Source organism: Sinocyclocheilus grahami, unplaced genomic scaffold (assembly GCF_001515645.1).
Source record: "Sinocyclocheilus grahami isolate Dianchi unplaced genomic scaffold, SAMN03320097.WGS_v1.1 scaffold903.1, whole genome shotgun sequence".
NCBI classification, from domain to species: Eukaryota; Metazoa; Chordata; class Actinopteri; order Cypriniformes; family Cyprinidae; genus Sinocyclocheilus; species Sinocyclocheilus grahami.
The window spans coordinates 218,734-244,112 of NW_015506082.1; the positions used below are offsets into that span (position 1 = coordinate 218,734).

Below are 25,379 nucleotides of genomic sequence, written 5' to 3' on the forward strand. Positions count from 1 at the left end.
TATATATATATATATATATGTATACACACACACAAATTGCTTCATAGCTTAAAAATATCTTTAAAAACTTTTGGTCCAATCAACATGCAGGAATGAATGAAAGAATGAATGAATGAATAAAACAGGAAATTATATAATAGAGAAGACGAATAGGTCCTTTAAAATATCAAATAGTTTGACCTTTTTAAGACAAGACAAGGCAACTTCAGACTATAAAATGTCATGTGTGCAACTTTCAAAAAAGGTTCTTTCTGCCACTGACCCAAATATATAAAGTTGTAAGGTAGCATTAAAACTTTTAAAACAACATGACGCAGCAAAGTCTTTTCTATAATGTTTTCACACCAATCACTGGCCCCACAGCTGAAACTATTGGACAGCTGACACTAATAACCAAGACAGATAGGATTTACGATAACAAATATAACGTAAGTATTAACCGTGGGGCTCCATTGGATGACATATTCCAGCCCAATTTCATGATTCATGACATCACAGACTACTCAAGACCGCTAAGGTATTTCCCAAAGGGGAGTCTGACTTCACAAGACTTCTCAATATCTCAGACCACCAGAATAGTTCATCTACACCTAGCTGTCTCTCTCGAGCGTCTCCATCACCCTATCGTTTTCTTTCATTTCTCTGAGAAAACATTTCTATTGGTTCATGAGGGGTAAGGTTCATGACCAAAGATGGATCACTATCTGACTTGAATTATCCCATTAAATGTGACACAGCCAAAGGCCACAAAAGTGCTGAAGCAAACAGAGAGAAACTAGTGTCAATGTGATGACTTTACACTTCTGTTGTTCGACAGTGATCTTTTTGCTCTACACAGCAGAGCCAAAGCTCCATAAATGAATGCATTGTGAGAATAGTCAAACATCGCTCTATAAAATAAAAATATTATTGCTTGTCCTTTATCGCTGAAGATGATTCAATGATCGCTTGGATTATGGCTCTGCAGGAGAGCAGGCACAAGGGGGTCTGTTCAGCAATAAAATGTCAGTATAAACCCTCAGTTTTCCACAAAATAAAGATAGGAAGACTAGCTCTTATCTCAAACAACAACAAAAAATGTGTTTATATGTCTCTTTAAGGATTTAAAATGCAAATAAAATCTAACAGGTCTTAAATATATTAAGCAATATACATATATTCAGTAGAATTAACATGTTTGATTATTAAAATGCAGCTCTAGGAAGTACAACAACAAAAACATACTTTTAAATATTGCTTTAAGGATTTAAAATGTAAATAGACTATGAGCTAACATTAAATTCCAGGTCTGTATTAAGCAATGTCATTAGCCATATACATACAACATAGTTAAATGTTTTGATTTTTAAAATGTACCCTTATACAAGTACTTTTATCCAACACAAAATGTGTTCTCTGTATTTAAACTGCTTTATGGTTATTTCCACAGTCTCTAAAGACAAACGCAGAGAGTGAAGAAATAAATATGACTGACGGAAGATTGGACTCCACTGCCTTACAACAAATATTTGTACAGGAATTAAGACTCTTGAGCTGTAGAGGAAACATTTGTCCTCCTCCATAGAACTTGGAATAATATTTTACACGTTTCTATTTTCCAGACAGTCTCATCCAAACTCATCTGTTACAGAAGCTCAGTTGGATCGTCTCAGCAACATATTAACTGTTGAAAAAAGACGGCACTTGACGGATTAGCTCTTTAACACTCTCAAATAAAAAATTAGCCTGAAAAATGGTATTAATACATGGTATGTCACCAAGCATGACCAGAAACAGATTGTCTTATAAATGTGAAGGCTGTGAACTCCATGAGTGTGAAGATCACAGACATACAATGGCTCATCCTTTGCGCCCGGCTGAATGGCAACTTGAGACAACCGCTTCACTGAAACCGTGATGCTGGGTCGCTTCCAGCAAAGGAGGGAACGTGGTGGGTGGATCGGTCAAAGTGGAGGCAACTTCAATGAGCTTATGTTGTAAATGAATTCATCCACCTCCACATTTCCTCCCTCACACAAGAGCTGCACGCGTTCTTCGACCTAATCTACAGCGACCAGGGGTCATCACCCGTGTCGCTCGCCCTGTTTTTGAGAGGGTGGACACGACTCACACCACAAAGGGTGATGTGCAAGGAGGTCGGTTGGGATACCTCACTTTCTACCCTTAGATATTCTTTTAAAAATGTAACTTTGACCTCAAGGTCTAAGTTATGAAGCAAAACTGCCTATAAGAAGGCCCACAAGGAATCTCCGCCTGCAGAAATGTGCAGAAAACCTTTTACAATTTACACAAAATAGAAGTTCGTCATTCTACAACTAGTAAATGTTTTGGCTAATCTGACTGTAGTATTCTCAGCTGCATTTAAAACATTTTAATAAGTAAAACTCAACATTCCACAGAATTCTGAAAATGCAAAAAACACCAAAAGATTGGAAATAGATGCTATTCATTCATGTTGATTTCCGTCTTAAAGTCATATTTCGGACTGATGTGGTTGCCTTCAGGTTCATGTCAGGACATTTTACCTTGGCCCAGCCTTTGGGAGTTCTGCTGCTCCTGTTGCTGCTGCTGTCTCCGCGCCAACTTTTTTATCTGAAAAAATAACGATAAAAGCACAATCAGAAAACTTTGCGACTCCCCAGACCAACTCTCGTCTATCTAAAGAGAGATGCTCCTTGTTGTTCAACTCTGCTTGAACTACGCCAAGCTTGATCTGGCTGCATTATATTATCCACAGCCTTTTGAAGATAAAATCAGGGCTCTGAGGTGGGTTTCAGTCGCTAACGTAAGAGCAGGATGGATGTGAATACATCTCTCTCGAACTCCTGGGGAGTTTTTTGTGGAATGCGTCGAGAGGTTAAGCTTCAGGCAGATAGCGATTGAGATTTGCTGTCTCGAGCCTCGCTTGGTTTTTCCCTTTTGGCAGCGGCTGCGAGGAGTTTAGTGCATTGTTGGAGGATTACTTGAAAATTGTTGTGTTATCTGGTCCTTGGATGTACATTATCAGGTTTGTGCGGGTAATACTGGATGATTAATAAAGGTAGTGTACAGGGTCTGGACTCACCTTAGCTCTTTGGTTCTGGAACCACACTTGAACGACGCGAACACTCAAGCCCGTCTCTGCAGCCAGCGTCTCTCTTACCTAGATTATACAACAAAAATAATTTGTTTCTTTAGTGAAGATTATATGGAATCCCATTTCCATCTTAGAGTGTTTAAAAATAACTGATTTTTTTTTCCTCATTATTGTGACTATCTCAAAATATATTTCTTAGAACTAAATCGATTATCTCAAAACTTTCTCGTAAGTGCAGTTTGACCTCACAATTGCAACCTCATATATCACAATTGCTACTTTTCCTTGTTAATCTGACTATTTATTGCAATGTGACTTTACATCTCACAGTTGCAACTTCATATCTCAAAACTTTAACATAATTGCACCTTCATATCTCAAAACTTTAACATAATTGCAACTATTTCTCACAATTGTGACCATTTCTCACAATTGCAATAATATTTTCATCTTACAATGTTACAGTAATTATATATTAAAATTGTGACTTCAAACCTTAATTGCAACTTCATATTATTTCACAATTGCGGTGTTAATTGCAACTTGTAACAGACTTTATTCCATGTAATTGTGACTATCTCTGTTACATTGTGACATAACTGCATATCTTGTAATTGTGACTTTTTCTCATTTCATTTCACGTAATTGCGACTTGATATTTCATACCTGTGACTTCATATCCCACAACTGTGATTTTATTTCTTGTAATTTTGACTATTTCTCACAATTGCAACTTTATTTCTTGTAATTGTGACTTTATATGTCACAATGTGACTATCTATTACAGTGTGACTATATATATCACAACTCGACTAAAAATACCAATTGCAACTTCATATCTCACAATTGCGTCATTAATTGCAACTTCATATCTTATTGAAACGTTATTTCTAGATGATTATGATATCACAACTGCAAATTTATATCCCACAATGTGCCACTATTTCATATTTTAAACTCGCAAATTACTTCTATAGAAAGATGGTGCTCAAGAGATTGAGGAAACTGATATCTAGAGGAACTCACCTTCCGGCAAGGTTTGGAAGAAACCTCGAAGGATGCTTTAAACGCACGTCTCTGTTGTGTGGTAAGGATGGTACGTGGTCGCTTGGGTCTTCTTGGGTCTTTCCCATCATCTCCCTTCCCAGTGCCTCCTGAGCCCTTCTCCTTCTTGATATCCAACTCCTCATCTTCACTTTTCTCTGGAAAAAAATCCATCATTCACAGGAATCAGTACTTACTTTTAAAACTCTGCAACTTTTTAGACAACCTAATGATAAATAGATGTTTTTGTTCTTTTCAATTTTAGGAGATTCAGTTACAGTGCATCCATAACGAAAGGAGACACATGTGGTTTTAATACTTTTGTTATCAATTTATTAGTGCATGAGTGGGCCACATTCACTGCAAAACGGCAACTCTGACTGTGAAGTATGTGAATTTGTCATTGGACTGGACATTGTGTCATTTAAAATTAATAGCGCAAGGCTTTGGCTGTTTGACACTATATAAATCTTTGATAAGAATCCAACACACAGCGAATGCAACGTTTTGGGGAAGGTATGAAAGTGGACTACATATGGGAAATGAGGCCTATTATCCAGGGGAAGTGAAACAGATAGCAAAACCACAAATTCAAGCAGTGAACATGCTTGCAAAAAGAACACTTGGGCAAAAAAAGTCTGTACAAATCAAACTACGTGAGCAGAATTTAAGCTCGCCAATCCATAAAGTTCAATATCTCACCTCATATCACACAATTTACACTGCCTGTTCATATGAACTAATCAAAGTGTCTCAATTAGTCTAAGGTGATCCTCGGGCGGGTTAATCAAGCCTGCCCTGTGTCGTGATAATCTCTCTCAGTAGGTCCAGCTAATGTGCCATATTCACAAAATGGCTCCTGGCTTTCCTACTGTAATTATTACAGTCAAACGGGGGATTGGCTTTATTGTTCAGTGGGTGGAGGTTTCATCCAATAAGCCACATCAGCTTGTGTTTAATAGAATAATAATAGTAATTAAAAAAAAGGTGCCAAACTCCATAACGTGGCCTGGTTCAAAAGTTAAAAACCCAAATGGGCATGTTCCCAGCGTGACTGTTTTTCGAGATTAAGGGCTTCTGCAATTTGGCACTAGTGGCTTTTGTGGCATCAGCAGTGAACATCTCTGGCGATTAGGCCTGCGAATGGTTTGGCCTTTTTAAGTGATCAGCGGGAGACACAAACATGATGGGCTGATTCGGTCCTCTCTCTCATCTGTTTCTGATCTCTTTTTCTGCCAGTAGAGTGGTGTGCTGCAAACTAAACGAATTCCTTGCCATTACACTCCACTTCAGGTCAACTTAGAAACGCAAAACTTATAAACGAAGAATAGAAAAGAGACAAACATCACAGAAAGTTGATGCAGTCTTGCTGAAGCATCTGACAAACTTCTCAGTGTTTGAGAGAGTGGGCTGTGTGCATGTGTGCGTGTTTAAATGAAATCCACATGGGGATTATTAGAAGTGAGATGCCTCATTACGGTGAAGTGAGGGAAAAGGAGTCCTGATAAGCAGTGAGGGGCTGCTGGTGAGCAGGGCCTGAAATCCCTCTTTTCACTCACACACATTCAAGCTCTTCTTCTTTCCAGCAACTTAACTTGGCCACATCAGACAGCACAGTGTGGCTTCTCTTTGTCAGAACTGCTCTTCCTCTGCTGACTGTTGATTAAAGGGGCCATATTCTACACTTCTGTGCATATTCTTCCCTTTCTTTTGACTCCTGTAAAACAGAACGGTCTTAGTGTTTTCTGTCCATACAATGAAAGTCAGTGTTATTTTGGCATTCATTGTATGAACAAAAAAGTTCTTCAATATCGTCTTCTGTGTTTTGTAGAGCAAAGAAAGTCTTCTGATGTCTCCCCTCGTAATATGTTCATGAATACACTGGCATCATGGTCTGTGGTGTGTAGATTAGCCTGTATTCATACCTGAATCCGAGTCATCGGGGCTGACAGAGCCGAGCAGGTCTTTCTCCCTTTCATAGTCATTCTTGCACAGCAGCTGTCCGTCCTTCAGTACAAATTCATCCCCTTTCCTAAGCTGTCGGTCACACACACAGCAGCAGAAACAGTTGAGGTGGTACACGCACTTGAGCGCCCGCATCACAAACTCCGTGGGGGCAATTTTCTCCAGGCACCCGCTGCATTTGGTCACAAATAACCTGAGAAAGTCACAAAGAGAAAGAGAGAAACGTGTAAATGCTTGAAAAATCTGTCTAGAAAGACACAACTAAGGTCAAAATTTAGCTCTAAACCTACACTACTGTTCAAAAGTTTGGGGTCAGTAAGATTTTTTTAATGGTTTTGAAAAAAGAAGCCTCTTATGCTCATTAAGGCTGGATTTATATGATCAAAAATATAGTAAAAACGGAAAAATTCTAAAACAGTTACCATTTAAGATAGCTATTTTCGATATTAATATATTTAAAAATTTAATTTATTCCTATGATGGCAAAGCTGAGATTTCAGTAGCCATTACTCCAGTCATCAGTGTGACATTCTAATATGCTAATTTGCTGTTTAAAAAAAATTCTTATTTAAAAAAAAAAAACTGTTGTGCTGCTGCATATTTCTGTGGAAACCATTATACATGTTTTTCTTTTTCAGGATTCTTTGATGAAAAGAAAGCTCAAAGGGTAATTAAAAAAAAATAAAAAAATCTATATATATATATAATATTTAAAATATTTGTAATATTATAACCATCTTTACTGTCATTTTTTTTTTATTTAATGTGTCTTTGCCAAATAAAAGTCATAATTCTTAAAAAAAAATAAAAAAATCTTACTGACCCTAAATGTTTCATGGCAATGCACATGTCAAACAAACAACTGAATTATGTCATATTTACTTTTCAAATATTTGTACTACTTTCATGATGGAAAAAAACAACAGCATACAGGTTTGAAATGACATGACTGTGTAAACAATGATAGATTTTTTTTTAACTACCCCTTTAAGAGATTTTAAAATACAGTAAGATTAAAGCATCAGTAGGCATCACAGCACAGTGAATGTCTTTACATGTGCTTGTCCATCATAGTTTGGTGATTAAGGGGGCAGGGGGCATGGGGTTGAGCCCCTGAGCGATCTGCTTTGACACTGGCTCATCTGTTATTGCAGCCTGGATAACTCCTCAACGCTTCAGCAGAACCCAATGGGAGGAAATACGGGATCACCTCTCGACCCAACGCACCAACAAACCTCAATCAGTGGCATGGGCCCTCAGCTCTACTGGCTTTACCCCACTCACTGCAGTGATTAGACAGGCTCCACCGCCACTCACACAATGCTACTGAAACGGGAAGTTATTTCTTAGGGAAGAGATGGCTTAAAATCTGTTTGCATTTTGTTTTGTGAGAGATTGGTTAATGCTGCTCATGAAATCAAATGGAAAATGGCGATTTCTAAATTTTTGTAACTATACAACAACACATTGTTCAGAGAAAAAAAGGCATAAAATATTAAAATAGAACAAAAAGTAAAAAATTTTCACTCAAATTTAATGCAAATCTACACTATGTTGCTGTGAACTGATCTCCTGTCAGATAAACTCTAAAATCATATGCTATGCCACAATACATGTCTGTTTACATAACAGATCGCGGCCACCCCCGCAGCCTTCATTTCCTCCTAACGGTGTCGATAAAATCCTATTGGTTTCATTACTGGCAGAGATATTACCATCTCGCTCTCATCTTGTGAGGTTCAGCGGGAGCCCACCTCTACAGGAAGCAGGTGTGTGACAGTGTCCAGCCCATAAAAGCTGATTTATTAGCCTTGGTTCTTTTGTTTGCTCTGGCTGGTAGGACAGCTGCCCCGGCGCTTGTGCGTATCTCTGCATTTCATCTGTGGCATTATTCATCGGGTGGGAGAGTCAGGGAGAATGCCCATCATCATACTCTGTTGATGGTGGACAGGGTTGGTTGACAGTGATGAATTTGTGTTAATATGAGTTCAGATGAATATGTGTAAATATGGTGGGTTTTGTGATGGTAATTTCATTGTGAGATGGTGATGGGGACTGATAATGGCAGCCTGCTGGACACACGACCAGCTGCATTGCTGTTTGTCGGAGTTTTATATAGCTGGGTATTTTTTGTCGCTACTGTTGTTTTGCATGTCAGAGTTTCTATGGGCATCCTTTGAGATGTCATGAGAATAAACCTACGTGGCATTCAGTGGAACTGCCTTGTCATTTATGGAGCAGCATCATTACTTATGTTGGAAAATAACTGGCAAATACTCATTGGTAGATACTGTATGTTTTATGTACTATGTTATATACCATTTTATTCATTACAGATTCTGTTAAACTGTATTTTACTTTATTTAAATGAGTTTCTGTTTTATATTTTGCTTACATTTATATTAAAATGTTCAAACTGGTGTTCCAAAACTTGAAATAAATGTAAAAAACCCAAATAAAAATCAAGTCAAATCAAGATTTTTATTTTTATACTATATATTTATATTATGTAATTATTAACTTGAGTTAGTAATATTTTTATAGTTACATGACAATATATAGTTATTTAATTTGTCTTATTATCAATTATTTAAAATTGAACATCATGCTCTCTTAATAATGTTATGCTTACTATTTATGGGAATAATAAATGGAATTTTTTATTTTAACTCCTTTTAACACAAGGGGGTCATCATATTTTGGGATCAAAAACCCCTTTTTTTTCTTGGGGGAATAACAATATGGATACTGGCATTAGCAGGCTGTACATAGGCTCATAATCTTTTATTTATTGTGGGACAATAAGAAGATTAGAAATGTTTTATTTGCCAGTGGAAAACTATTAATCCTAACTAAACTGTTGGCATGCCAACAATTCTCTTGTGTCCGTGGGATATCCGTCTACCTAGCTCCTTTCTCCATTCTGAGCGAAGGAATATTTCTATGGAACACACCTTTATCATTTTGTGTTTAGACACAGCCTGATCTGTTGTGGTTACTCCCAATTGTTCAAGTAAATTCGTCCATACAGATTTCATTAATCACGTGAAAATATAATTATTTTTCCCCCACAAATCAAGTATTGAGCAAGCATTGAAGATTAGCATGGTTGTAATTTTTGGCATGAAGACCACAGTGCTGTGATATGATCCTGTAAAACATCTGTAAAGAAGATGATTTGGTAACAATAACAAGATGATTTTGCACATTCCATCATATTTATGGAGTTTTTGCTGTCTAAACACATCCAAACACTCACAACTTTCACATTGAAAGATGGCTGACACAATATTTTGGCTAGATTAACCAGTTACATGCCGGATCTGTCAAACAAGTCAAACAGAATAATGAATCTGTCATGACTCAGTCTGAATCAAATGTTCATTCAACAATATGAATCCTTGTCAAAGACTCCAGGGCAAAAAAGGCCGGAAAGCACAGGAAATTAACCCTATTGAGCGGTGGTAACACTTTCTAGTTTCGCCCGCTCACCTCGACACTGCCCCGCTCTCAGGATCCTTCTCATCCAAATGAAAACATTCCCTTTCATCCGCCTCTTTTCTTCTCACCTCCTTTTCCCCCACCCGTTCTAATCTTGTAAGCCATTATTTTTCTATTTCCCCTCTCTGTCACTTTGCATTATTTTTGCTGCTGTAATTCCCATTTGTTCCTTCTGGAATCTTCCTGTCCTGGCTTTGTCCCGGCATCTAATCCGGACTTTTTGGCTGTCGTCAGCCCCCCTGACCCGTTCCCTATTCTCAGTGGGACCTCTGATGGAATAGCCACGCATGACGCCCCTGCTATAGCAACCACACCTCTGCAGGAAGGCGACGGCTAACTTTTCGGATGGGCAGAGAAAGCCTTTCACAAACTGGCAGCAGAAGTAAATCCTTCTTGGAGGAACAAGGGGAATTAGCAGGGAGCAGTGGAGTAGGGATTTAACCCTACCCCTTTTTTTCCTTTTGAAAGCCACAGTCACTTCAACTCCCACTGATCGCCACAATCAAACAGGGCAGAGGTGGGGGGTAACAGAAAGAGAGAGAGGGAGGCGGCTGGGATGAGGGGAGTGAAAGAGAGCAGCCCAGTGAATGACACAAGCGCTGGATTGTGGAGGAGCCCCTAATCCCACTTTAATACCTTTCCAAGTTCAGCGCCGAAAGAATGCACTTTAAAACAACACCGCAGTGTGAGTAGGCGAAGGCCAACCGGGGTGGGGGTGGGGGGGGTGGGGTGTTGCTCTCAATCCCCCGTAACATTACCTGATTAGCCTGGGTGAGCAACGGAGTATGGGCACGCAGGGGAAGAGCGGAGCGGACCAGACGTTAGGACAGACATAAACAACAGCAGCTCTTACTGGGATGCCGCACGTCTTGTGGAGGGGATTTTTGTCCTGTGGTTTGAGATGAAAGCTGAAGAGAGACTAGAGAGTAGAATCCTTCAGACGCATCTCCACATCTGGGCCTTTTTAAACTATCTGCCTCTACAAACTCAGTGAGGGAAACTACTACCAATGGACACAAAACACAAGATCTACAGATCTCACTTTTCATGCTATTCGTCTCAAGGAGTAAAAAGAAAGTGAAGAGAATGTACATATCTAGTGAGCTGCCTTCTAAAATACCTAAAAAATAAATAAATAAACAAATAAGAACAATGTTATTATTAACAAATATGACAAAACAAATAAACAAAACTCTAAAAAAAAATTTTTGCTTTATAAATACCATATACTGTATTCATTTTGTATTGAACTATATCAATAAAAAATATATATTTTATGAATGCTTATGCTTTTATGGTATTGCATTGTTCCTGTTGAATCATCTGCATTTAAATAATTTGTAAACTAAACTAAAATAAACAAACAAACAGCCAACCAACCAAACAAATAAATAAATAAATTATGCGAAGAAAGCAACATAGATTATATCATATAGCTGCATGTATCATTCACAGAGAAGGCAATCCAAAAATGTACTGTGACAAGCTCATCAAAAAAGAAATCCATGATGACGGACAAAGTGAAATGATGATTATAAATAAACATACATTTCATTCAAAACTGAACATGTGTCAATAAAACAATTTCTGTGTACTTTGAAATTACTTATTTTACATAGTTTTGTATGTGCTATAAATTGTAATGTTCATAAAGAGTATTGTGGTGTTAGCTTAGCAACATGCTAACACTAAACTACTGAAACCAATTAGGAGTTCAGACTTCAGTGCAGAGAGCTATTTGTAAGTTGCTGCCTATAGAGAAAATCAATCCATATAATTATTATTCTAGTTGGAAGGCATAGTAGACATTAGACAGCAGGACAGTTGACTATTTTTGTGGATACTACAAGGAGAGTGAATAATGTGAGTCAATGGTGAATTATAAAGGTGAAACTTCAGTGCTGAGTAATGCCTAATGAGACAGACCAAACAGGATTGGGGAGTGTGGGGAATTAAATTCCCTCAGACACCCAATTTGTTTGTCCTAAGGATGCACACTCCCTACCAAACACCTGAGCACACAGATTAGCAGAAAATACTCTCACATTTGGATCAACAGACACAATTCAGGCAGTGCAGTGCCAGTATTGATTCAGACCCTCTCAGAACCAGACCCCACGAGTCAAATCAGAGATAATCCACACAGATAACTTCAGAAAAGATCATTATTTGCTTCCAGACTCTCAAGAGTCCAGTGTAATCGCTTGTTGAATAGGTATTCACACATCAAGATGGCATGTTTGGCCAGAAAAGATGTCCACCACTGGAATCTTAGAACAACAGGTACTCTATCACCAGATGACATTTTCATGTTCACAATTATATCAAAAAAAAGAAAAAAAAAAGCATGTTAAATAATGGTTTGAATGTGGCATGTGTTATGTCCCGACCTCATTCTCCTGTACATTACAGGCAAAAGCGCCCAAATTCCTCCACGTTCCCTGTTTTCTGACATGATATTTTCCCTGCAGGGTGTCTGCGTTTTGCACGGACAGAGCGTTTGACGGTTCATCAGAGGAAGATATTTCTGTCTAGGCCCTCACCTTCTAATTCCTTTCAGAACGGTTGCCGTCGGAGTACTTTCTCTTTGAACAGCGTATGAGCAACTTAAAGTGTGACAAAAGCTTTCACCACATGTTGCCAATGATTTCCCGACCACTAAAGACCTTTCCCTCAATGCCTCTAGCTCGCTGATAAGGTTGTTTGTCCTAAGGATGCACACTCCCTACCAAACACCTGAGCACACAGATTAGCAGAAAATACTCTCACATTTGGATCAACAGACACAATTCAGGCAGTGCAGTGCCAGTATTGATTCAGACCCTCTCAGAACCAGACCCCACGAGTCAAATCAGAGATAATCCACACAGATAACTTCAGAAAAGATCATTATTTGCTTCCAGACTCTCAAGAGTCCAGTGTAATCGCTTGTTGAATAGGTATTCACACATCAAGATGGCATGTTTGGCCAGAAAAAATGTCCACCACTGGAATCTTAGAACAACAGGTATTCTATCACCAGATGACATTTTCATGTTCACAATTATATCAAAAAAAAGAAAAAAAAAGCATGTTAAATAATGGTTTGAATGTGGCATGTGTTATGTCCCGACCTCATTCTCCTGTACATTACAGGCAAAAGCGCCCAAATTCCTCCACGTTCCCTGTTTTCTGACATGATATTTTCCCTGCAGGGTGTCTGCGTTTTGCACGGACAGAGCGTTTGACGGTTCATCAGAGGAAGATATTTCTGTCTAGGCCCTCACCTTCTAATTCCTTTCAGAACGGTTGCCGTCGGAGTACTTTCTCTTTGAACAGCGTATGAGCAACTTAAAGTGTGACAAAAGCTTTCACCACATGTTGCCAATGATTTCCCGACCACTAAAGACCTTTCCCTCAATGCCTCTAGCTCGCTGATAAGGATCACATACCCAGATGAGAATAAAGATGAGTCTAGAGAAGGGAGAGAGGTGTGGGGGAGTGGGCGGCTCGATAATCGTCGTACATTTAGCAACACATGCTCTCATCCCTACCTATCCTCTCGAATGTACTGAACATGCAGGAGAACGAGAAAAAAAAGCCTGTAATGATTTCGGAATGGATTCTTATGTCACCACATTTTCATCAAAGGCTCTGTCTAACAGCTGTAAACAATCACTTTGAAGACAGTTAGTCCCCCCAGGCTTCTTCAACCAAGCCCCCCAGGCCTGCGATGTGTTCTGGTCGTGTCAATCATGAAGGCACGAACACTGAGGTGTTTGTGAGGGGGGGTCGGTTTAAAGAGAGTTGACAGACACCGCGTCTGGGAGCTACCTGGTTACAGGCTACATGGCTTCATCTGTGACATGGATCTTGTATCCTGGATACCAACATGGAAAGAGAGATCCAAAGAAAAGTGAGAGAAAACAATTTAGCAATTTAGGGCAGCTTCATAGTTATAGATTAGAAGTGGAAGTTGTGTGAAGATGATATATATATACAGTATATAATTTCTGAATGCTGCATATTCTTTGGGAAAGATTATTCTGATATTGTATTTTGTATTTTTGAACATTTGAGAGGTATATAAGTAAAGCAATGTTCTATAATAGTTTATACACTGTTGTTGTGTCTCATTTTGCTATTAAAAAAATCAGTACATGTAATGCATTCAGGAAAATTATGTTTTCTTTCTTCCTGCGCCTATGAATAAAATATGAATAAAATATCTCTCCCTCCCTCCCTCCTATCCATCCATCCATCCATCCATCCATCCATCCATCCATCCATCCATCCATCCATCCATCCATCTATCTATCTATCTATCTATCTATCTATCTATCTATCTATCTATCTATCTATCTATCTATCTATCTATCTATCTATCCGTCTGTCTGTCTGTCTATCCGTCCATCCATCTATCCTATAAACTTGAGCACACTTTTTCAAAACTTTGAGACAAGCCTCTGTCAATCCAAAGTTTTGAAAAACTTTACTTTTGTATCTAAAAATTACAGTTTAATTTCATTTTAACTTTAAAGGCATTATTTTAGTTTGAATAATCCTGTCATTAGAATTAGAACTGATATTTGTCTGATATAAACAATTTTTTTCATCACCCATCAGTATACTAGAATGATTTGTACTCACTGCTGAACTAGGGATCTGACTGAAACACACACTGTGACACTTTCCACATACAAATGCTGGTTGCACTTACATGCTGCTGGTTATACTGCACATTTTGCCGTTTATAATCTAAAAGACCATACAATTAAAATACACTTATATTAAGTAAATATGAGCACTAAAAATCAGCATGTGAAACTGAGTACAACTCCAAACCAATATTATGACTTGGTTGTGAAAGCCCAACATAGATAAAGTTTCTGCTGGTTTAGAGTGCCATAAAATCATTGCTCTTTAATATTCTTTAAGAATAACTGAACACTTATTCCATTTTGGGGGGTGAGATTAAATGCAATTGATCATAACTCAAGTCCTTAAACTTTAAACACAGACTAAAAAATGCTGTTTCATTAGACAAATACCATAATCATTAAAATAAAACTTCTCTTTAATAATCCATGAGGAAATGGGCCTCTATTACTGCTTAGTATCAGCGTTTCTCTTCGGCGTGGAGAGATTACAGTGTGAACTAATGAAGGCAAATAAAGAGTATCTTCACCACGTTCCCCTGGGCAAGCTCAAGTCAACGCTAAGAGCTGCTTAATCACCTCCCTCTCTATACTAAATTAGCATAGTAATGGGCTTTAAATTGAGGCTCTTTGTTTTTTAATTAAACTCCCAGCAGGTAAAAGTAAAACACATTAGATGAGAATGTGCACCTTCATTACTGGCCCAGAGCTGGTTTCCTCCATCAAACAATCTTTGGGCTCTCTTTCTCTTGAGGATCTTGATCTCACAAGACATGTTTCATCTCTCACTTTGTCCCCTGTTCGTTTAAAATATCTATCAAATTAGAAGCAAACTGTTTTTGAAGCTTGTGGGGTGTTGATGATATGCCTTGTGGCTAACAAATGGCTCGTAAGCCACAGTATAAGTCACCATCTCAGCGAAGAACATTGTGTGATCATCTACCTCTCTGTGATGGATAAGTGGATTTGCCTAGACAGGTTCTTGTTTGGTCTATGACACCCTTGTCTTGTGCATCTAAGAATGCTGGGAGGTTTTTAGCGCTGGTAGGTGGCTGGCTGGCTGCAGGGATTGTTATTCATATTTGTTTTGCAACAGCTGATTTATTATCCCACAGAATTCAACACCTTCATTGTTATATGGCGTGCAAGTGAGCTCACATGAATTCCCACAATCATGAATCTGCCATGTAAGACTATTGAAATGACTGATGAGGTTCACAAAATATCTAATCAACGCAATCAGTGCGACAAGGATGCGGATCGATATCGCTTTATGCTCTGAAGAAATCCCCAACGCAGCTTTACGGCCATCAACATCGTCATCATACACAATTTGACTGGTAACTCCCATTATACAACATATTTCATGTTCAATCTGTGTTTTTGAGTGTGCTTTAGATCCAAAAAACCCATGTGATGTTTGAGGACTTAAATGAAATTAGTGCCTCAGGGTTCTGTCCTACTCTTTTGGAAAATGGTTATGTGACATGTGAAATTTTCTCTTTCTGTTCACAGAAACACATGTTTCGTGCAGCTCCTGTTATACATCTGACAGGAAAATATTCCACGCATGGTTGAACATCCTTATTGATCTGACAAACTGAGCTGTATGACAACGTGAGGAGATATATTCAAAAATACGATGCATTTTCTACCTTGTTGAGTGGTTAAATTATTTTCAGGCGTGATCATCAAAAATGTTTTCTGCTCCGGTGAACTGAAAGACATAGTAACTTGAGGGGTCATTTTCAGAGGTGGGAGGCACGGCTGAGGGAGAGTATCAGTGTCCAAACATGTCTACACACTTACCTCAATGACTCTCAGTGAAACACAGGGCCAAGTGCAACATTCACAGGCTGAGTTAACACAAATCAAGCTGTCTTAACATATTTCTGTAAGAAAATTTGTGCAGAAAAGTCCATCAAACTGATCATTTCTGGAGACACAGTATCTCTGATTCAAGGCCTAGTCAGCCATCCCGCTGCCTACATAGGTAGCTGCCTTCTAAGGCACTCAATGAACCTCATGAATGATTTGGAACCCTCTCCACAGGCAACGAGTGTACAATTAGCATGACTCCTAGTTGATTTTAATAAAGTTTAGTGTTAGCATGTTGCTAAGCTAACACAATACTAACCTAACCCTAACTACACACATATCAATTTTAATTAAAATCAAATATATACAATACAATGTTTATTCATAATTGATATTTTATCTCATCTGCTACCTTGACTTTATTTTCTTTCACTAAACTTGTCACAATGCATTCTGGGATGTGCCTTCTACGTAAACAATACATGTGTGGAATGAAATGAAAGTTTATTTACAATCAACATTTTGCCTTGTCTGCCATCTTGGGATTTTTTTTTTTCTAAGCTTATAGAAATGTATTCTGGGATTGCCTTTTAAGTATACATGAAAATACTGCTTTTACCTTATGGAACAGTCTTCACATTTATCATGCCCTGAATGCTGTCTATTTAGGCAGCACATTAGGTTTTGGAACAGAGCAAGTGATGCACAACTCAAAGAAAAAAATGTATCTGACCAGTTACACCAATTTAGTAACCGTATATGATAATGCTACTGTCCAAAATTTGGGGTCTTTAATTTTTTTTATGAAAGTCGGCTGCATTTATTTGATCAAAAACAGTAATATTGTCAGTAATTATTGTCAGAATAAATAAGCATTCCATTGATGTATGGTTTGTTAGAATAGGACAATATTTGGTAGAGATACAACTATTTGAAAATCTAGAATCTGAGGGTGCAAAATAAATCTAAATTATCTGACCAGTTACACCAATTTAGTAACCGTATATGATAATGCTACTGTCCAAAATTTGGGGTCTTTAATTTTTTTATGAAAGTCGGCTGCATTTATTTGATCAAAAACAGTAATATTGTCAGTAATTATTGTCAGAATAAATAAGCATTCCATTGATGTATGGTTTGTTAGAATAGGACAATATTTGGTAGAGATACAACTATTTGAAAATCTAGAATCTGAGGGTGCAAAATAAATCTAAATATTGAAAAAAAATCGCCTTTAAAGTTGTCCAAATGAAGTTCTTAGCAATGCATATTACTAATCAAAAATTAAGTATTGATATATTTACGGTAGGAAATTTACAAAATATCTTCATGGAACATGATCTTTACTTAATATCCTAATGATTTTTGGCATAGAAGAAAAATCTATATAATTTTGACCCATACAATTTGGCTATTGCTACAAATATACCCGTGCAACTTAAGACTGGTTTTGTGGTCCAGGGTTCATATATTTTAAAATGTACTTTATTCCTGTGATGGCAAAGCTGAATTTTCAGCAGTCATTACTCCACTCTTCAGTGTCACATGATCCTTCAGAAATCATTCTAATATGCTAATTTTGTGCTTAAGATGCATTTCTTATTATCATCAATGTTGAAAACAGTTCTGCTGCTTAATATTTTTGTGGAAACAGTGATATTTTTTGATGAATAGATTTTTGTAATCTTAATGACAAACGTTTGAACAGTAGGATAAAGAAAAACAATCTCAAACAATTCACAAAAAAAGATGAGTGTGGAGAGATGGCCACACTGATATGAAAAGGACAGCAGGGCCATGAGTGGTGGAGGTTGAGTACACAGCTAAGCTTGGGCATCAGGCAGACAGGTACACAGTGTGTGTTTGGACAGCTGTAGATATCCAGTGAGCATGTTCAATGCAGAACTACAGCTCCTATGTACAAAGAGACATTGCTGCCTCTCACAAAACATGAAAGAAAAGGGGGATTGAGTGGGCATGAACACAAGGAACCGTATGCAAGATCTGACCCATCTGAGTCTAATTTACAAATAAACATAAAATCATCAGAGGCTTCATGATAATGCTGATTACAATTTTCGATCAAAAAGCATTCGAATCCCATCTGAAAGCAAAAAATAAAGAAAGATTAAACCAGTTTAAGGTGGTCTTTTTATGGTTTAAGGTGACGGTTTGAGCACCTGTCACCTGGTTAGGTTGACCAGCTAAACACTTTTATCTCCCTGTTGATAAAAATGACACTAGCTCGATTAGTCTGGTAACCTGGTTAAGCTAGTATTTAGCTAATTTACCAGGCTGACCAGCTGGTTTCCTAGCCTGGACAGCTAAAAAAAAGTGCTCAAACTCCTCTAAAACCATCAATACAGACCACCCTAATGAGTTTGGCCAGGCTGGAAGACCATCCTATACATCTTAAGACGGACAAACCAGCTTTTTAGAGGTCTCTTTCAGCTGGGAAAAGAAGAGATTCATAGATATAAAGATCAGTGAATTTCCCCCTTTTAGCATCTCCCAAACTCTTTGTCATTGTGCTACAGAGTGTTCCCTTGTAAAGGAGGCAGAAGTGCGTGAGTTACGGGCAGAGCTCTGCAGACTGCTCTGCTTCTCATCACAGCGTTCTGCTCTGTAACTTAAGCCTGCAGTAATACTCATCTCCTCTCTGGCCCCGTTGGAAACCTGACATCTTTACAGCACATGCACTGCAAATGAGAGACCATCTGAAAGAGAGAGAGAGAGAGGGGAAGCGAGGACTCTTGAGTCAACTCTATTTTGAAAAGTATAAGAGTAAAAAAAAAACACTCAAATGAAACGAATGAGAAAAAATGGAAGGAACAAAATAAAAATGACAGAGATTTTGTAAAGCAAACAGACAAAGGGCTCCCTGTAAAGTTTCTGTACCTATACAGTGGGACTAATAACTCTCAGATGGCATAATGCATGCTATGAGCCATAACTTCCCATAGATACCCTAATGAAAGACATACTTGTCAGACCAAATCCTCGGCATTAACGTCAGTGGATGAAGAACAGGGACAATGTTAGTCCACCATATAATAATAATAATAATAATAATTTATATTATATATTTCATATTTAATTATTTTAAAAAATTAATTACACATTTTCACATTATATACATATATATTTTTTAAATATATATTTTAACCATACACACACACACACACACACACACACACACACATATATATATATATATATATATATATATATAATTTCAAATATTTTTTCAATCTTTCAATCCATATAATAATAATAATAATAATAATTTATATTATATATTTCATATTTAATTATTTTAAAAAATTAATTACACATTTTCACATTATATACATATATATTTTTTAAATATATATTTTAACCATACACACACACACACACACACACACACACACACACATACATATAATTTCAAATATTTTTTCAATCAATATTTAATACTATTAATGCTAATAATAATGTATATATGTGATATATGTATGTATAGTAATAATGGTATAATAATAATTATACAGTATGATGTAAAGGGGTACTTTGAAATATAGTAATACAAAAAATACATAAACAACTACATTTAGATAAAAAAAGTAAATAAAAATGCATTACAATATTTTCTGAACATGTACCATGAGGTACTGTATATCAAAGTACTACTTGATATCATCAATAGTATTGTGCATAGATCTGAATCACTGATCTAGTGTGCCGTTCCCATCCATTCCTGAGACGCACTTGAGAAGGAAAACAATGAGTGGAATTCTTCAGCGCTGAAGTGGTTAAAAAGCAACATTTGGAGTAGAGGGCTCCATAATTACTATTGACCCTAGAGGGCCTTCTTCTGAGAAATAAAACAAACAGTAATATAAGGTGTTCTGAAGCAAGGGCTCTGCAAATATGCAAAGGCGGGATTCGGTGGAGAACGTCACGCGTTGGTTTCTTTTCAAGGCAGCCTAATCTGTGGGCCTACACAATATTAAGATGGCTTTGGAGCCACTTGTGACCCAGCTGTTCACTAATGAAAAATTCCTTAGCTCCATACAGAGGCTGGAGAAGCTTGTCTGCTAATACACCCCAACCCCCTTTTCCGCCATGAAGAACCATGCCCTGTCCATCTTGTGGAGTTTACTTGGAATGAATAAATAGAATAAATAGTGGATTACCAAAAGCAGAGTCTGGAAAGATGCTTTTGCGCATATGTGTGTCCTCCCCTCCCTTCTCTCTGACTCCCTAACTCCCGAAAAAAGCCAAAAAGAAGGAGTGTTTACCTTCTTTTTAATTAGCAGGAATGACCCTGTCATTATTTGGATGCAGGCATGTTGAGGTGGGGGGTCTGTTTACGCGACAGAGACTTAGTTTAAGCTTGAAATCAAGAGAATGTGTGGTGACAAGGGCTTAGTCGACGTGGAGATGAACCCAGACTCGTTTGTTTGCACTGTCACTTATTTTTTTATTCCTATAGATTCCTTCTTCTGTTTCAAATTCTCCACATCCACTAAGTCAACTTTGACTGTGAAAAGGAATATCACTGTTTATTTCTTTATTATGCCCCCTTTTTAATTAAAAAAACATTTTAATTCATCGTTTTCTTGTGTGTAATGCAAAAGAAGATATTTTGAAGAAAGTTTTGGGCCTTATATTAAAAATCCAACGACCCAGTGTTGTTTTTGGACTCCATTGACTTTAATTGAATGGACAAAAACACTTTTTCAAAAATTATGCTCCACAGAAGAAAGTAAGTCTTACAGGTTTGGAATGAGAATGATGGTGAGTACATTTTTGGATGGACTATCCCTTTAAGAGTCAAGACATTGAAACCAAGCTTTCCATGGTTTCTTTTGTGATTTAAGATTGCACTTATCCAAAGTGACAAGACAAAATCATCGGTAGGTTTATCTTCAGCTTTGTCTTTTACAACTGACGTTCAATAGACATAATACAATCTTAATGTAACTGTAATATTACATGTGCTTTTACAGTCTCAACATCGTAAAGGACTATAAGGAAAAAGAAGAATAAAAAAGAAAGAATATGTGACCATAAAAGTCAATATAGTCCCCATTCCCCATTCTTTACCTCTATAATGACACTTCTTCTTAGCGAGATATATTTCAGTGGACTTGACAAGAGCATTCCAAAGTTGCGTACCCCCTTCCCTGGCTGTCTTGTCACTGTCTGGCTGCGATGTGGTGAATGCACATTTAATAGACCTGTTTAAAGTCGGTAGCTAGCTGTGAAACGGCAGGCTCTGCAGAGTTATAAAGTCAACAGCTGCTCTCTTGACCCCATGAAAAGCTGCTGAAAAGGCCCATGTCAGTTCACGGGGCAGAGCGAGAGATAGGAGCTGTGGAGGAACTCACGATTTACTGTCAGATCACCACTGGATGAGTTTGTTAGGATCGTCTATACTGTGTTCTGTACTGTAGGTATACTAGTAGCACTAGGTTTTCAAGAATGAATCAAGATTTTATCATAAGAACTTTTTTTATAATAAATGTAATTATTATAAAAAAATTGTTATGAGCCTAAGCTGGTTTGCTGGTCTTTTATGAAAATAAATAAATAAAGGAGAGAAGAAATACTATATATATATATGTATATGTATATATATATATATATAAATTTGTTTTTCTACTTTTAAAAGTATTTAATTAATTCTTTTATTCAGGAAGGATGCATTAAATTAATCAAAAGTGACTGTAAAGACAATTATAATGTTACAAAAGATTACTATTTCTATATATATATATTTTTTCTTTTTTAGTTCTTTTATTAATCAAAGAATCCTGAAAAAAAAATATGGTCTCTATAAAACAATATGAAGCAGCACAACTGTTTTCAACATTGATCATAATAAGAAATGTTTCTTGAGCACCAAATCAGCATATTAGAATGATTTCTGAAGAATCTTGTGACATTACATTTAAAAAATATTAAAACAGAAAACGCTTATAATTTATTTTAAATTATTTTATTTTAAATTGTGTATTTAAGCTGGGAAATCAGCGGGTTGTATTGTGACCCTTTAGGTTTTGGTTAGTTAGGAGTTCATTACTGTTACCGTAAAAACCTGTTAAACATTCATATTGTACTACAGCTCCCTAGCGAATACAACGATGTTGTAAATGTTGTCCAGCTTCAACAACTCAACGCAAGAGGCCAAAATGCCTCGAGAACTTGACCTGAGAGTAACACTCTTAAAAGAACCTGGTTAAAGATTGCTTTGTACAGAGCCTTGTTGCCATGGCATCACTGACAGACTCGCTAACATTAAAGCCACCGTTGATGAATGAGGAAAAGAAGCTCGGTTTTGCGAGAAACAGCCAGGAGGGTAAGCTAGTCAGCGCGGGGAGAGCACACATCCTCCATGATGGATATGTTAGCTGTAGCAGGCACATATTAACCAAGTCGATGTCCGGGCGGCTGATGGCAACAAGTACATGCTAAGACCAGCTGCTACAGGGGAACAGAGGGCATGAAGGGACCCTGGTCTTGGTGCATTGCTGGGTTTCACTATGGGAACACGGGACTGACAATTCGGTGGTGGAAGAAAGAAAATAAAGCTCTTGGTTATCGGTTTAACTGTGTCACGCTTCCTCGGTGCTGGTAAAGAATGCTACATTTGAGGGGGAAGTGCAAGAGAAAATGAAAAACAAACTGTTTTTTTTTTTTGACAGGATGTTTCAGGACCCAAAGGCTGGAGGATTACCAGCCAGATTAGCATAGAGAAACTATATTTGAATTTTTGCTCAGCAGGCCCCTTCAAAAAGCTCAATTCCAGATTAGGAGGTGTTATGCTGAAAAGCATCTTTCATTGTGGGGCCGAGTTACACTAGCCAAACAAATATGTCTGCAGTGTGTGGGGCTGGCATGAAATGTGTAGATGTCACCATGGCAACGATGGCAAAAGTGAGAGCGCAGCGGAGTGAAGAGCGATGGTGGAATGCGGGAAAAAGACACACAAACACACACAAGAGAGCATCCGAGACCACCAGCGAACAAAGGATGTTTTTCCTCTGTTGCTTTTGTTGCATTTTGAAGATATTCTTTGCTGTTCTTCTGACTTATATGATAAACATATATACTGTAAAAGGAGACTGGAGCTAGATGTCATGTGGAGATGATATCACAAGGGCTATATCACAAGTACATATAGGGTTTTGAGTCGAAAGCCCAAGGACAAAAATGACAAAAAAAATATATAAAACATAAAAATATGTGGAAATAAAAAAAAATGCCCTTGTTATGAGAACATTGTTTTAATTGCCATTTCTGCTGGCCAAAACAATATTTTTGCATGCTTTCGTTTTCTGCTTATTGAGTTGTTCTGCTATTTAAATATACCTGCAAAGTCCATAATAATGTGACAACTTACCCCACTTAGTGTAGCAACATGCCCTACGTTGTGTTCCATAAACTTTTATCTTTGTTTTGGGTGATAATAGTGGAAATGTATGGATAATGGTTGTTTTTTAGCCTTGACTATAAGGCATATGTCTATACACAAATCAACTTTCAAAAATAAACATATCATGAAAAATAATCAGGGGAGGAAACAATGTGCATTTGCAAGACTAAAAAAAAAACTTGGATCAAATCTGCCAAAAATAATGGGCCAAATTTACACACAAAAAAGTCTGTAAAATTGACCAGAAAACTGCAGCTGCTTCAAAATGTGGCTTTCTGAAGTATGTACGAATTAAATATTTATGCCTACACAAAAATAAAGGTTCTTTATTGGCATTGATGGTTCCATGAAGAACCTTTTACATCTAATGGAACCTTTCCAATGCACACAAGGTTCTTGAAGTGGAAAAATCTTCTTAAGATTACTGAAATATTCTTTGCACTAAGGGAAATGTTTAACTGTTCCCTAAGAAGTTCTCTGGGGAACTGAAAATGTTTTTATATTACATAGCTGTAAACAAAAACAAAAAACAAAACAAAAAACCTTTAGAACCCATTTTTAAGAGCGTATTTCAGTCTTATTTTTGTTTAATGCTATTTTTGTTTTGTTTGTTTATATTTAGTGCTATAAGAAAAATAAGAATACCACAGAGCTGCATTACAGGTTTTTAAAAGTGAGAGCCGGGTCTGGATACTTTTGTGAAGGACTGTATCTGTAAAACAGCAGGTGTGATAGAAGGCATCCAACAATTGTTTCGACTGGCCAGGATGATGTCCAGAAAGGAGGAGTCAGTCTCCTCTCCGCTCTCTTTGCCCTGACTCTGGGCCAGTTGGTGAGGCTCCAGGCGTGACGGGGAGCTGGCTGGGTTTGAAAGCCCATCCTTGAGCTGCAGTGGACAGGGTCAGATGTGGAGATGCCCCTGAACTCCTCTGGTATGTGAGGGAGAAGCAGGAATAGCACAGTGGTAAAGGATCCACTATGGACACAGAGCAGGGCAAGAGGCAACGGCAGGTCTCCATGCTGAAAGATCAACATGCATTAATGCCGCGATTCTTTGTCTCTCTAATGAACAAGTATTTCTTTAATGCCATAACATGTTGATGGGCTGATAGAGATACCGTAGCACCTATAGTAAAAGTTCTCTTTCCTCTCAAACAGAAAAAACCCCCAGTAATGTCACCATATTCCATTCATCTGAAATCAAGCAGAACAATACTTTTGAAGGCCGTCATGCATGATCTTTTGTTTGGAAAGAGCCAGGGCTTCAGATCTTTGTTAAAGAAATTCCACATGGCTGGCACAGGCAGAATGAAATGAAAGCCCCTGCTGGCACAGACTGGCGCTGGTGCGTGGGCACCGAGCTATCACATGTCCCATGGGACAAGGCACGTGCCAAACCGACAGACTTCCCCTCCAATCAGCCACTTACCAAAGGCTCTCCATTTCATCCCACAAAGCCACTCTAAACACACACATACACTCACACACAAATTCGCATACACAGATGGAGTTGGCCGCAGTTGACTGAATTACAGTTACAAATGCAATTGGAGAATACTTTCCAGTTTGATTCAGAAAGAACTTCCCTGCTGGTAAACTCATTCCTCATGTTCTACTTTACTATATGTTCTGATGCACTGGTATACTGTTAAAATGCTGTGTGCAAATATATGATTGAAATGCAGTGTTTTTAATGACACCTAATAAATGATCATATTAACATAATTTTGATCTAAACGTGGAGCAAATTTGCCTAAATTTATGCACAAAATGTCTGTAAACGTTATTGGAAAAACTGCAGCTGCTATAAAATGTGGCTCTACTATTAAAATGTACGAAATATTCATATTTCAGGCTTGTTTTGGTATGATGTGAGATGAAATGTAGTGATGCACTGATATTTACATTCCGGTCA

General features: G+C 37.6%; 1 protein-coding gene across 1 annotated transcript in view; it reads right to left on the reverse strand.

The window, feature by feature from the left end:
* The window catches only part of LOC107564042 (LIM/homeobox protein LMX-1.2-like), a 66,084-nt gene that overhangs the window by 4,224 nt on the left and 36,481 nt on the right, over positions 1-25,379 (reverse strand). The window contains exons 4-7 of the mRNA XM_016249035.1: positions 6,046-6,278; positions 4,103-4,278; positions 3,065-3,142; positions 2,526-2,592 (exon numbers count right to left, since the gene is read on the reverse strand). Of these exons, the coding sequence (XP_016104521.1) occupies positions 2,526-2,592; positions 3,065-3,142; positions 4,103-4,278; positions 6,046-6,278 (554 nt within the window). The remainder of the gene's footprint in view (positions 1-2,525; positions 2,593-3,064; positions 3,143-4,102; positions 4,279-6,045; positions 6,279-25,379) is intronic.